At 38.0% G+C, this 12,721-nt stretch overlaps 1 protein-coding gene and 2 pseudogenes across 2 annotated transcripts; 1 reads left to right on the forward strand and 2 right to left on the reverse strand.

Annotated features, from left to right (window-relative positions):
* The first annotated feature begins 503 nt into the window (after positions 1 to 503).
* Positions 504 to 4,698, forward strand: LOC110419683 (BES1/BZR1 homolog protein 4-like). Of its 2 annotated transcripts, XM_021432777.2 has the most exons (3): positions 504 to 832; positions 982 to 1,226; positions 3,416 to 4,698. In XM_021432777.2, exons 2-3 carry the CDS (start codon positions 1,011 to 1,013, stop codon positions 4,175 to 4,177), a joined length of 978 nt encoding a protein of 325 aa, XP_021288452.1. In that variant the 5' UTR covers positions 504 to 832; positions 982 to 1,010; the 3' UTR covers positions 4,178 to 4,698. The 2 variants fall into 2 exon arrangements, with proteins under 2 accessions (XP_021288452.1, XP_021288451.1); XM_021432776.2 differs by having other exon boundaries at positions 504 to 1,226.
* A 755-nt stretch (positions 4,699 to 5,453) lies between these two features.
* On the reverse strand, positions 5,454 to 8,148 carry LOC110419685 (serine/threonine-protein kinase BRI1-like 1 pseudogene; annotated as a pseudogene).
* A 1,719-nt stretch (positions 8,149 to 9,867) lies between these two features.
* On the reverse strand, positions 9,868 to 11,885 carry LOC110419686 (uncharacterized; annotated as a pseudogene).
* Positions 11,886 to 12,721: the final 836 nt, after the last annotated feature.

A 12,721-nucleotide genomic window follows, 5' to 3' on the forward strand; every position in this document is an offset into this window, starting at 1 on the left:
CGCTTGACTTCTCCAATTTGTCCCTCCCATTACCTCTTATGTTTCTTACTTTTCTTCCGCGGAAGCATTTCAATTTCAAGTATAAACTTGTAAATTACAAATAAATTTTGGTACATTTATCTTGATAACCTTCAATAAACATCATTATCATAAAAAATTAATAATTAAATCTAATTCACGATCTAATTTAATTCGAGTCAAAAGAATCAACTTATTCAAATCTTGATTGTTTCAGTTTAATGGATCCATCTCCCTTCTATATATTTAATTTATTTTATATATTTTTTTACCCTTAGCTACCCCGGCTAGATATGCCATCGGCGTTTTTAATTGTTTGACAATTTTATCACCCTCTGTTTACCCCGATCTGCAGTAAAACGATGAAATTAAAAAATGAATTATCAGTGGTAAACTTGTAAAAAAGAGGTCAGGGGCAATGGTATCCAATCAGTGCAGTTTTAGCTGACAAATACCCTCTTAATTTACAAGCTAATTCATTTCAAGCTTCCAACTCAATTCATCCAATTGTTTTTTTTTCTGCTTCCCGGGTTTTCTTCTTTTGACCACCCCAAAACCCAAAACCACTCTCCGGTTCCCCGTTCGGTTTCCGGTCCACCATTAATCCGCCGATCCAAGTCCACCTCCATCTAGATCTCCGCAGCTCATCTTTTACAGTTGCTGGCCAATTTCCCGCCAACTAAAAGCCATCGTTTGTATATCTCTATTCATCGATCTAAAACTTCGAAAGTTATAATCCTTCTCCAATCATTTTCCGTTTAAACGGCGCCGTTTCAGCGTGACTTCCATCACTTTTAACCCATCTTCCGTATAGGTCACCAAATACTCGATTCTTATTGCTTTGCCTTTTTCTTTTTCATTCATTTTGTTTTTCATCCATTTTGACTCAAATTCTATTTATTTTTTATTTAGTTTTCTTGTTTAATTAAACAACCAAATTTGCTATATATTCAACAAATCTAGGCTAGCATCGATTTTTTGTTCGTTTCGAAATGACGTCCGGAACGAGGCTGCCGACATGGAAAGAAAGAGAGAACAACAAGCGGAGAGAGCGGCGTCGGAGAGCTATAGCGGCGAAGATCTTCGCCGGACTTCGGATGTACGGTAACTATAAGCTTCCGAAGCACTGTGATAACAATGAAGTTCTTAAAGCTCTTTGTATCGAGGCCGGTTGGACTGTCGAGTCCGATGGCACTACTTACCGTAAGGTAAATTACTATTCTCACCGTTAACCTTTTTATCTTTTTTTTTCTTTGGTTGAAAAATTCTGGCATGGAAAAACAATGAAGATAATGCAGATGGATCAGTTAATTTATTGTTTGGAAAAGAAAATTCGCTGAAAATTTTTAATTCATTATTACTAGTTCGTTTTAAGTTGCTCTGATTTTATTTTATTTTTAACTTCTAAAGTTTCGGAAGGAACCGGAAAATGCTTTTTCCGGTGTAATATAGTACGACGAAGATCGTAGTCTTTCAATAATTTACTTTTTTTTTGTTGATTTCTTTGTCGTATTTTAGCACAACGAAGATCATAGTTATTAGTGTAGTAATAAAAACAGAAGAAAAAAAATCCAATCAAATCGTGGTCTTAGTGCTAAATTTGCGCCGCTTCGTGCGGTGCATGTTAATTTATGGAAGTTCCCCCGTCGTGCTAGCATACGCTGCTTCCGGCGGTCGGATTGAAATCAGACCAGCAGGCCTGATCTGGCGCTAACATGCACGGCTCGTGCCGACGCACGTTAGCAGCGCGAGTGATTTTCAGCTGACCGTAATATAAGTCAGTCAGAGTTAGATTCTTTTCACTGCTTTTCATTTTTAATTTTTTCTTTTCCCTTGAGGTATTTTTTCTTGTACGTTTGATCTGGTCAGAAGTGTCGTTTTACTCCTCACCCATCGTACATTAGATCTGGTTAGCCCTCTTTTTCATTTTTATTTATATATATATTTTTTTACTCATCACTTTACCCAACGCGTGAGGCACCAAAGAAAGATTCTTTTGCTTTCTCTGATGACTTAACACTCTGGTACCATAATCGCATATGAGAGAACATGGGACGGATCCTCAAAATCAAAACAGGCATTGATCTCGAGAAAAAGACCAAACTACCCTTGTTAAACTGATAATTGATGAGGGCGGTTTTGGCATTACATGAACTTTGTAGTGAGGTCTGATATTTTCTGAACATTTTTATTTGCTAGGTAACAAGGGTCCTTTTTCGGGGGATTTGCCCAGTTTCCCAATTTGGCGACAGCTTTCATTTTCAAGGGTTGTGAATTTTTTTAGTATATGTGTTTTTTTTTCTTGTGGGTATTGGAGTTCAATTATTAGAGTTTTAGTGGTAAGTTTCAGTTTCTGGGAAGGTTATTTTAGCCTTTCTGGTTGTTCATTTATGAGTCAAGTTTTAGCAAAATGGAAGGGGAGTAGTAACATAGTAGTATCCATTAACGGTCTCCTAATATTGAGTCAATTTAGTAGATGTGTAGCTACAGGGGAGATTTTAGGTTAGGTTGTTTAAATGGGAAAGTGTAGTGCACAGTCAAAAATTCAGTCTTCTGAGAAATTAGATAGTGTCGGATATATGGGTTAGCAAGGTCCGTTGAGATGAATTCTTGACTAACCATTTTAAGATCAGAGGAAAGGAAAAGGAAATCTAGGTACTCACGTGCTATGTTAGGAGTTTGCAAGTGATTTAGCTGGCAACCTGAAAGGTGGTCCATCCACCTTTTTCTTTTCTTGGTTGCTTGCCTGTATTTATTACCACCTCTTAGCCAATTCATTACCGCATTTTACTATTTGAGCCTGTTTTTATGTTCTTAGCTTGATTAACTATACTAAGCAAAGACTACAGTTAATAAGGCCGGCCTACTATTGTATAGAGGTTTGACTGACTTTATGCCAGTCCTGAATCATGTGGACTATTTCTAAGACTGCAGCTTAAAGGGACAAGTTGAGGTTATTATCATGCATAAAACAATTAAAGGTTTTTTGTTTCTATAAAAGTATGCTTTGTTCATCAATGGGGGGGGAGGGTGGAAATGGAATAACTATATGCAGCATGACACTAGTATCAGCTCAATTCAACAAAAGATATTCATAGTTCCCATAAAAAAAATTACGATATCCATCATTGAAATGATTTAAGATGGAAAATAAGACTATTGAGATGGAAAAGAAAAATGACGGGTGAATACAATGGTAGGTGGTTTGTTGGAATACACAACGTTCATAAGAACTCAGGTTATATGTGGTATCAAATGCTGGAATGAGTTATGGTTTTCTGAGCTGCTATTTATTTAAATTTCATATTGCCAGAATTGAGCCTACTAGGCTTACATGAATGTTATTTGATCTGTTGCACCTGCTCTGAGGGCACTGATAACTATCCGATTTCTGCAGGGTTGCAAGCCTGTGGAGCGCATGGATATAGTGGGTGGATCAGCAACAGTGAGCCACTGTTCATCTTACCACCCGAGCCCTTGTGCTTCTTACAACCCAAGCCCTGCGTCATCATCCTTTCCAAGCCCAGCTTCATCTTCGTATGTGGTTAATCCCAATGGTGATGGGAATTCTCTTATCCCATGGCTCAAAAACCTATCATCTGCATCCTCGTCAGCCTCCTCTTCCAAGCTTCCCCATCTCTATATTCATGGTGGTTCCATCAGTGCTCCTGTCACTCCTCCATTGAGCTCACCAACTGCCCGAACCCCAAGAATCAAAACTGACTGGGAGGACCAGTCTGCCCGTCCAGGTTGGAGTGCACAACAACACTCTTTCCTACCTTCTTCAACTCCACCTAGCCCTGGTCGTCAGATTGTTCCTGACCCAGAGTGGTTTGCCGGGCTCCGAATCCCTCATAGTGGGCCAACTTCTCCCACCTTCAGTCTTGTCTCCTCAAACCCCTTCGGCTTCAAGGAGGAAGTTTTAGCTGGTGGGGGATCCCGCATGTGGACTCCGGGGCAAAGTGGGACATGTTCTCCTGCAATAGCTGCAGGATCAGATCATACTGCTGATATTCCAATGTCTGAAGTTAATTCAGATGAGTTTGCATTTGGAAGCAATGCAACAGGGCTAGTAAAGCCATGGGAAGGAGAGAGGATTCATGAAGAATGTGGATCGGATGACCTAGAACTCACTCTTGGCAGTTCCAGGGCTAGGTGAGTTTGTAAGCTTATTGAATAGATAGCTAAAATTGACTACTTTTACTTGAGTCACATTGTCTTGCAGATAAAGCAATCTGAGTGAAAAGTTTCGGTGTTCTCTTAGCATGAACTTTGATTCCATATTTGTGCTCTCAGAAAGAGGGAACAAAAGGGATCAAGGTCAGCATGAGCAGTTTCTCAGTCTTGTTTTAGTTTTTGTTTAATTTTATAAAATTTTTACTCTAAAATTTGTTGTTAAATTATATATAGTTAGTTCTTCAATGGCCCGAGGCGGTTTCATAGCCTTGTGTTCAGCCCTTTTCTATTTAAATCCTAGTTTTGCTGAAAAGAACTGTCTTACTTGTACGATTGTTGTCTTGTCTTTAGTTAGGTTTGCCATTAGAAGAAATGCCTCAATGACTGGTCACCTGTACCGTTTCTCAATGGCAAAACCTTTTGTGAAAATTAGGATAGGTTGGACTTTCTACCATTTTCCTTTGTACATATTTGACATATCGTGTGACATGCTCCGTTATCAAAGTCCACCTCTTCTTTTGGCGTTTTATTTGATTATTTTTCAATCATTTCTTTTTTACTATGCTTTATTCTAAGGAAGAAGCGCTTTGCAGACAAGGAAAATTGCTGTGGACCAGACCACTTGGACTTTTTGCTAATGGAAATCTTGAAATTGGGTTGGGGCTATAGGTCTATATATGCTTGCTTTGATTTGAATGGCTCTTTCTAACTATGTTGACCAAAAACCTTTGGGGTTGGGTCAAGGGTTTTACTATGATGATGACATGTTATTCAATCCAAAAACCACTGGGAATATGGCCCCCGCCATTTCCCCTTGGCAAATTCTCAGCCAATGCTGCTTAATCAAAATGCACAACTTGTGGGTAAAATATCCATTATCTGGTTGTCATGTTGGCTCAACCATCAATTTGAACGCCTGTAGCAGTTTTTGGAGTATGATGTTGAGCGTCGCATAATTGGTTCAGTAAAACAAAGAGTAGCATACGGACTTTGTGCTATAAGATTTCTCAGTTTGGTCAGACTGATTTATTTATTTTTCTTTTTTGGGCTTCAAATATGACCAAACCAATAAATTTGGTGACCACTGGAATGAGATCTATTATAGGGAATACTTTGATTTCGATGCAGCAGGCATCGTATGGTATTTACCATTATTTGATATTTAACTATAACGTGAGCTTTATGTACAAGGAGATGATTCACAACTGGACATGTTAATCCATGAACCAAGTCCAAGCTCTGTTCCATTCTCCCTTCTGTCATAGCTCTCGTCTCAAAGCCTTAATGAACCATTCCTCTCTTTTCTGGAACGTAACAATTCCAGTGCATACTCCAATCACTACACCGGCAATGTATGCCGTCAGAGCAATAAACCATATCGAATCCAATTTATTCAGCACGGAATCATTCTTCTTCTCATGTTGCTCAGAACTTCGGGGGTCTGTTTCAGGGAGAGACACACAAGGGGGCAATGGGATTCCGCATAACCCTGGATTGTTTTCATATCTGGATGCTGGAAATGTAGTGAGTCGGCCTGCTAAAGGTATAGTTCCAGTGAGGTTGTTATCGGAGACATCAATGTCTACCAGAAATGAGAGTGACCCCAATGATCCTGGAAGCATGCCTTCAAGATGATTATGCGACAGGTCAATGAAGCCAACGCCTTTCAAACTTCCCAAGGTGTCTGGAATAATTCCAGTTAGTCTGTTGTGTGCCAAATTTAAAGTTTGCAAGTAATACATTACGCCTAGGCTTTCAGGAATAGATCCGGACAGGTGATTGAAAGAAAGATCCAAGTATCTGATCGTGCCATTGCCTCTGAACCTGTGAACTGGGAATCCACTCTGTAATCTCACTGTTGGACACGATTTCAAGTCCAAAACATCCTCCAGCCTTCCTCTTCTGATTCCATCATAATAAATAAATCAAACTACTGGCCGTTCTACAATCCCTTCTACTTACGTTTCTCAAGAATGCATACTCTGCCTCGTGAGAAAACTTGGGAACCATGCTTGTTTGGTTGGCAAGATCTGATGGAATGTTACCTGTAAAGTAATTACTTCTCAATCAAGCTATATTAGACTTTGACAACCACCAAGCTCGGTTGGAATGTTCCCAGAAAGGAAGTTGGAACTTAACTGCAGAACGCTGAGTTTTTGAAGATTACCAATACCAGCTGGAATTTCCCACTCAGCTGATTAGATGAAAGTGACAACCAAACAAGATTTTTACTGTTGGTGACTGATACCGGAATATTTCCACTGAAGAGGTTGTGGGCGAGACTTAGGTTCTCCAAATTACTTGTGCCAAAGCACACGTCTTTGGGAATTTCACCGGAAAAGTTATTCCCCCACATGATCATATCAGAAAGATGTGGTAGCTTCCACACCTCAGATGGAATGCATCCATTTAAATGGTTAAGTGCAAGATTGATTGTCCGTAGGTTCTGACAGTTTCCAAGTTCTGAAGCTATTGTTCCTGAAAGAAATTTGCTTGCAAGTAGTAAGTTTGTTAGAGAAGTTGAGATGGTTGAAAAGGAGCAAAGCCCGGAGGGTATTTCTCCAGAGAAGGCATTGGAACTAAGGTCAAGGACTTGAAGCTGAGCACAGTTCCTTAGAGATAGAGGTATTGGACCACTAATGTTGTTGAACGGAATTTGGAGGATTTGCAGACTCGGAAGAGTACTTATAACTGAAGTGAGGAAATTTCCTGAAAGCTGATTGTTTCCGAGGTTGAGGCTTTGCAAAGAGTTCCATAACTTAAAAGATTTAGGAAACCCCCCAGAGAGTTCATTTCCAGAAAGATCAAGCTCAATTAGAGTTCCACAAATCCAACCCAATTCCGGGGGAATATTGCCAGAGAAGTCATTATATCCCAAATTTAGATACTTCAAATTGCTTGATTTTCCCAAAGCAGCTGGAATTTTATCCTGCAGCTTGTTATGGGAGAGATCAAGGCTCTGGAGAAGTTGGCAATTGGTCAGGCTTTGAGGAATTCCAGTGCCATAAAGAGAATTACTGGACAGGTTTAGTACCAAAAGCTTGGCACAGTTTTTGAATTCAAGCACTGAGAAATTTCCAGATTAGTATGTATTAAGAAAGGTTTATAGACACAGATAAATCAGAAAAAAGAAAAGTTGGGATATCATCAGATAACATGTTGTTAGAGAGGTCCAAAATTGATAAATTCCTGTAGGAAGAGAGGTTACCAAGTTTCCCAGACAATTTGTTATGTGAGAGACTCAACAGTTTCATATTCTGACAATTTGAAAAGGAGTAGTCCAATATTAAGGAATTGGAGATGAGATTGCTCGAGAAATCAAGCTCCAGGAGAGAAGTTCCAAAGTCGAAACCACCTCCTGGGGTGGAGTTATGTGAAAGATTTAAGGAAGTCAAATGATCACAAGAGTGGAAAAACGTAATAGAAATTGGCTCTGATAAATTATTCAATGACAAATCAAGTGTCTGAATGATGCAGGGATAAGAGGTCTCATTGTGGAAGAGATTACCAGAGAATGAGTTTCCACTCAAGTGGAGATGTTTGAGATTTCCAAGGACTAACAGATCATCAATATGCAAATTGCCAACTAAACCCGCTTGAGTGAGATTGAATGCCCTAACTTGTCCACTAGGAGAACAGGAGACACCTTGCCATGAACATGGACTCAAAGATGCAACACTCCAGTTGTCTAGGAAACCTTTAGGGTCAGCATCAACAGATTTCTGCTTGAAAACAAATAATGCCATTACTTCATTGCTCTGATTTTGTTTCTGCGTAGACAAGGTGTGCTCATCACTGGCATCCAAAGATCTAAAACATGCAACAGGAAGATGAGCATAAAAGAGCACAAGAAACGCACCCATCGCTCCTCTAGTGTACTCGAATTCCTCATCTTCACTCTGGTTGAATTTGGATGAAGAAAAGGTCTTGGTTTCAGCACTATTGCATGCTTTATGGACTACAACAAAAAAAAAAAATCTTCCTGTTGAATGTACCAAATCCATTTGACTTCCTGTGATGCATATAATTAGTCAAATTATCTTCTTCATTAGTCAATTTACTAAGTCAGGCATATCAAATTCAATTAATATCTGCCAACAGAGCGCATCAATTTTTTTGTCTCCAAACACAAAAGAATACCATCCATTTTCCATTGCACTTCTTATAAAATGCATCAAGCTTAAAGTATATGTACTCTACTTTCCACAACAAATATTTTGACTCCATAAACCGATTGACTTGGAAAGTTTCTTTAGAGACAAAGCAATATAAAAGCAAATAAACGAATTTTGGACTCTTTAATTAAGATAAAAAAAGAAGAAGAAGAACAACAACAATTGGACTCATGATTTTTCAGTCTTCTTGATATTTTTTGCCATAGAAAGATGGTGAAGCATTGAACTTATGCCTCTTTGAATGTGTTCCATCAATGATTGAATGTGAATAGGGTTTAACTATTTATTAGATACCTTTATACTATAAAAGAAAAGAACAAATCTATTAGTAAGAGAAGAAATAATCAGAATCTTTTTACCAAATCTGCCAATTACCATTTTTTATTCAGTTTTTCTCCCATTTTCTCTAAATCCTTTCTTTTTTTTTTTTTTTTCCTTTTGACAAATTACATAAAAATTATAAGTCATAATATCCCAAAAACTGCTAAACTATTTAAAAAAATTTAAATAAGTTTTTATATTTTTATTACATTTAATCAAGTCCTTATATTTTATTTTGAGTCAAACAAGTCTAAAAATTTTTATTTCGAATCAAATAAACTCATATAACTAATAATTAACTTAATTAAAATATCATATGTCATTTTATGTTTTGTGATGCTAATGTGACATAAAAAAATATCATAATTGATAATAATATAATATGTTAATATTGATTTAAATATCATTTGTAGTAAAATTTATTTAATGGTAATTAAGTAGCAGAATAATTTTGCTTAATGGTATGCCAAAGCTTACAAATTCATCATTTTTACCAAAAACTAGAAACAAAGCATTAAGTACAAGAGATGATTTATTATCAATGATATGTTGGATTCATGAACATAAAAAGAAAAGAATTCTACAAAAAAAGTGCAAAGTCCGTTCCCTTCTTTCCTTCTATCCTTCAGCAAATAGCCTTCAGGAACCATTCCTCTCTTTCTTGAAACACAACAGTACCAATGCAAACTCCGTTTATAACACCAGCAATGTATCCCATTAAAGCAATAATCCATTTCCAATCAACATTAGTCAGTATGAAACCATTTTTTGGTTGATATTGCTCAGTACTTGTGGGGTTTATTTCCTGCAGATGCGACAAAGGGGCAATGGGATTCCGCAAAGGCCTGAATTGTTTTCACTACTGGATGCTGGAAACGTATCAAGCTGACCTGATAAAGGAATGGCGCCAGTGAGGTTATTATTTGAGACATCCAAGAAATTGAGAAATGAGAGTAACCCCAATGTTCCTGGAACAATGTCTTGAAGATGATTATAGTTGTTTCAAGCTTCCAAATGTGTTTGGTATTTAATCCGTTCTGTGCCAAGTTTAATATTTGCAAGTCATGCGTCAAGGTCAAGTTTTCAGGAATCGGTCCAGACAGGTGATTGAATGAAAGATCCAAGTATTTAATGGTGCCATTGCCATTGAGAGTAGACATTGGCAATTTGTATACTCTCAATGATGTACAAGCTTGAAATCGAAAGCATCCGCCAACCTTTCTTCTCTGATTCCCTCAGAATACCTTAAACTATGGGCCATTCTACAATCACTTGCACCTTCGTTTCTCAACAATAAATACCGCGACCTGTAAGTAAAATTGGGATTGGGGACCAAGCCTGTTTGGTTTACAACATTTGGTGGAATATGACCTGTAAAGTAATTGCTGTTCAAATCAAGCCGTATGAGTTTTCGACATCTACCAAGCTCAGCTGGAAGTTTCCCAGAAAGTGAGTTAGAATTTAACAGCAGAATGCTCAGTTTTTCAAGATTTCCTGAAGTAGCAGGAATAGTTCTACTTAGCTGGTCAAACGAGAGTGACAACCAAGTCAGGTTTTTACAGCTGCTGAGTGATGCTGGAATTTTTCCACTGAAGAAATTGTTATTGAGAATAAGTTTCTCCAAATTGCTAGGGACAAAGCATATGTCCTTTGGAATTTGGCCAGAGAAGTTATTTCCCCACACAACAAAGTCATAAATATTTGGTAGCATCCACACTTCTGATGGAATGGATACTTTGAGATTGTTAAGAGCACAATTAATTGATCTCAAGTTTTTACAATATCCAAGACCTGAAGGCACTGTTCCTGACAGAAAATTGCTTTCAAGTAGTAGTTTTTGCAGAGAGGACGAAAGGGTTGAAGAGGAGCAAAGCTCAGAAGGTATTTCTCCGTGAAGGTATTAGAACTACGGTCAAGGACTTAAAGCTGAGTACAGTTAATTTCTTAGAGATAGAGGAATAGAACCGCTGATGTTGTTAAATAGAACTTGAAGGATTTGTAGTCTAGGAAGTGTACTAACAACTGCAGTGAGAAAATTCCCAGAGATTGAGGCTTTGCAAAGAATCACATGACTTAAATGTCTTAGGAAAGCCACCAGAGAGATTATTTCCAGAAAGGTCAAGCTCCGCTAGAGTCCCACAAGTCCATGCCAATTCTGGGGATGTTACCCGAGAAGTTATTGTATGCCCAATTCAGATGCTTCAAATTTCACAAATTCGCCAAAGCAGCTGGAATTTTATCCGGAAGCTTATTATGGGAGAGGTCAAGGTTCTCAAGGAGCTGGCAGTTGGTCAAGCTTTCAGGAATTCCAGAGCCATTAGAGAGCATTATTGGACAGACCAAGATCCAAAGGCTTATCACAGGCCCAAAACTCAGGCACAGAGAAGTTACCAGATATCAGGGTATTGTGACAGTGACTGGTAGCTCATAGAGTGCTGAAGTATCTGAAGGCATCACCAGGACAAGGAATCTTGATGAAATCCAAGTCCAACAAGAAGATATCAGGGTATTGTGACAGTGACTGGGCAGGGTGTTTTGATTCTCGAAGGTCAATCACTGGATTCAGCATATTTATTAGAGAATCATTGGTGAGTTGGAAATCCAAGAAGCAATCTATGATGGCTAGGAGTTCAGCAGAGACTGAGTATCGTTCAATGGCATCAACATGTTATGAGATTGTGTGGTTGAAGAATTTATTAGTACAGTTTGAGATTAAACACAAGGAATCCATAACTCTCTTCCCAAACAGTCAATCAACAATTCACATTAAAAAAAATCTAGTATTTCATGAAATAATGAAACATATCGAAATGAACTACCATTTCATTAGAAAAAAAAGTGCTGGATGGGACAATCAAGTCACTGCATACTGCAACAGATCAGCAGATTACAGCTGTGCTAACAAAGCACTGCAGCATAGGCAATTTCATAAACTTCTAGGCAAGATGAACGTTCACAACATTCACGATTCCTCTTGAGAGGGAGTGTTAAACACATACCTGTACCTTAAATCATTGCATAAATGGCTTAACAACAACAGAAAGCTCGGGTTGAAGAAAGAATCAGCTGCAAAAAAGGAACAAGTTTAGCAGCAGAAACGCACTGTTTAATAAGAAGACTCAAGCAAAAGAAGAAAGCCACAAAGAACTTCACAAACGCAGCATTTCAATAAAAAGAGCAAGGACCTTGAGTCATCTGCCAATACACTCTATTTTGACTACCACCCTTTTTGAAAATTAACTAAATACTAACAATTAGTTAATTAGTTTAGCAGCTTTACTCTTTTTGGTTAACAACCAAAACGTTCTGTATATGAAGTCTTGTATTCTCTACTTTTTCCTTTAATGAGAATCCCTAAAATTCTCCTATATTACCACTCCGTCTTCTTCATTTTCTGACACTTCCAGGAAATCTCCCAGTTGACTTGGAAAACTTTACTTTTTCACTGTCCATTATCAGGTGGCTATACAATTTAAGGACAGCCATGTGAAGATTTTTTTTTTTTTTGTTTTTTGTTTCGAAAGGATCACAAAAAGAGACTTACAAAAGGCAGAAGATATTAAATATATCATCTTGATTGAACAAGTTGGGAGACCCCCCTTTATATCATCTGCACGCCAAATATAGATGACAATACAAAGTCAAACTCCTTAGACAACCTTGCAAGAGGACAAAGAAACTGCTCATCCTGCTTAAGAAAGATGTTGTATTTTGGGAGAAAGAGAGTATATGGCTGCTGGGATGCAGCCTCCGTTTTGTATCTCTAAACAGAGATGAGCAGATAGAAAAGGCCACAATGATTTTCATTCATCATTAACAACATATACAAGGCATAAGGAAACACTTGTTAAAGGATCGATTACAAGTGTTAAACACAGTTGATATATAAACATGCAAAGTCCCATGTAGCGGTCTTCAATGTCGTCAAATACACGTACTGATGTGCATGTTTTCCAGTTGTTTGTCACTTGGCCTTTTTATCCACTTGGGTATACGCGAGCATTAGTTTCAACAAAAGGAACAAGAGAATC

This window comes from Theobroma umbraticum, unplaced genomic scaffold, assembly GCF_002168275.2.
Source record: "Theobroma umbraticum cultivar Fairchild unplaced genomic scaffold, ASM216827v3 scaffold_67.0, whole genome shotgun sequence".
In the NCBI taxonomy this organism is placed as follows: domain Eukaryota; kingdom Viridiplantae; phylum Streptophyta; class Magnoliopsida; order Malvales; family Malvaceae; genus Theobroma; species Theobroma umbraticum.

Excerpts from the sequence above, each read along its gene's own strand:
- LOC110419683 (XM_021432776.2), top strand. The coding sequence starts at position 1,011 with ATGACGTCCGGAACGAGGCTGCCGACATGGAAAGAAAGAGAGAACAAC. Across the intron at positions 1,227-3,415 it reads ATGGCACTACTTACCGTAAG|GGTTGCAAGCCTGTGGAGCG; the intron begins GTAAATTACTAT and ends CGATTTCTGCAG.